At 39.3% G+C, this 1,921-nt stretch overlaps 1 protein-coding gene across 1 annotated transcript in view; it reads left to right on the forward strand.

The window, feature by feature from the left end:
• FAM162A (family with sequence similarity 162, member A) overlaps positions 1–1,921 on the forward strand; it is a 41,227-nt gene that overhangs the window by 19,555 nt on the left and 19,751 nt on the right. Inside the window, exon 2 of the mRNA XM_010834255.1 lies at positions 1,019–1,144. Within this exon, the coding sequence (XP_010832557.1) occupies positions 1,019–1,144 (126 nt within the window). The remainder of the gene's footprint in view (positions 1–1,018; positions 1,145–1,921) is intronic.

Genomic DNA, 1,921 nt, shown 5'->3' on the forward strand with positions numbered 1-1,921 from the left:
GATGAATTTTTAATGTGAAATTATGTATCAATAAAAGTGTTCTTTTAAAAATCTTTACACAAATATAAACGTGTCCATGAGAAGTCCACAGTGATTTTTTTTTAAGATTGCTATGTTTAAAGATTTTCTTAATAGCAAGAGAAAGAAAAAGCAAGGTAATTATGATTCTCACCAGCTTTGGGAGGTCCAGTCCTGTAACCACATTTTACTGCTCTTTCCTCTCTTTCCTCCCCTTACTGCTTCAAACTCTGAAGCTACAATGACACTCTGTTAGGCTTCTGGAACTTCAAAGGTATAGAGTGTTTATCCATTAACAAATAGCTTTTTAAAACTGCTTGAATTCTGTGAAGTTTTAAGCACAAAGCTGTGAGGCCTCATTCTTGTCACACTAAAGGCAAATCTTGGGTGGGTATCCCATTCTTTGTCACCCAGAGCATCATGGAGCATCAGGATCTTGATCAGATTTATTATTGCTGCCTTTCCAGCTTTCTTTTCTGTTTCGTTCTTCTGTAGTGCTCCCTTCCACATCCTAGGGCCCTAGGGCTCTTTTGTGATGATCCTTTGACTGAGGATCAGCCCTAGCCTCTTGTATGACTCCCCACCCCCATACTCAGAATTATCCCCTTTTACCCTCATCAGAACTGTTTCTGGCTGTCTCTGCTTTGAATTCTGATTAATTATTGATTAAAAATGTTCATGCTAACACTGAGGGTTATACTAACACTAATGATTCATAACAGAATCATTATTGTTATAAAACATGTGAGAAGTACTTTTATAAAACTTAAAGCCAATAAAATATATTGTAAATTCCTAATTTCCTAACCAGCAAAACATGCATATTTTAAGATAGCACTAAGTATAGTGCTTTAAATATAGTACATGTATCTTACATAGAGTAGGATATTAATTTTTTAAGTGAGTTAATTTTAATAAATGAAATATGTATTTTGCAGGCATTTTTCATTGTAAGATATCAAATTTCCTTTATCTGAAACATTTTTTTTCTCTTTTCTAGGCAGTTGTTTTAGGTCATGTGAAAGAGACGCTTTCTCATCTTTAAGGCTTACCAGAAACTCTGATTTGAAGAGAACAAATGGATTTTGCAGCAAACCCCAGGAAAGTCCAAAGCCTCCAGACCAACGTAAGTTTTTATTTGTCTTTCCAGTTATGGACTAGGCAGCTCCCAAAGACTAGAACAACCTGGAATCAAAAGGACCTAAGAGAGGTGGTCACAGGGGTCCCTATCATGTAGTTCAGGCCTCCCAAATTGTACGTAATATAGTTGTGCTTACATGTGGCAGTGATTTCTTCATTTTTCCCGTTTGTCATTTTCATCTCTTACCTCAAGGATTTGACTAGAGCTTTCTGTAGATGATAGATGCACCAAAGTAAATATTAAGTTCAGTTCAGTTCAGTCGCTCAGTCGTGTCCAACTCTTTGCAACCCCATGGATTGTAGCACGCCAGGTCTTCCTGTCCATCACCAACTCCCGGAGTTCACTCAAGCTCATGTCCATCAAGTCGGTGATGCCATCCAGCCATCGCATCCTCTGTCGTCCCCTTCTCCTCTCGCCCCCAATCCCTCCCAGCATCAGAGTCTTTTCCAATGAGTCAGCTCTTCGCATGAGGTGGCCAAAGTATTGGAGTTTCAGCTTTAGCATCAGTCCTTCCAAAGAACACCCAGGACTGATCTCCTTCAGAATGGACTGGTTGGATCTTCTTGCAGTCCAAGGGACTCTCAAGAGTCTTCTCCAACACCACAGTTCAAAAGCATCAATTCTTTGGCGCTCAGCTTTCTTCACAGTCCAACTCTCACATCCATACATGACCACAGGAAAAACCATAGCCTTGACTAGACGAACCTTTTTTGGCAAAGTAATGTCTCTGCTTTTGAATATGCTGTCTAGGTTGGTCATAAC

Source organism: Bison bison, unplaced genomic scaffold, assembly GCF_000754665.1.
Source record: "Bison bison bison isolate TAMUID 2011002044 unplaced genomic scaffold, Bison_UMD1.0 scf7180017864032, whole genome shotgun sequence".
Taxonomy (NCBI): Eukaryota; Metazoa; Chordata; class Mammalia; order Artiodactyla; family Bovidae; genus Bison; species Bison bison.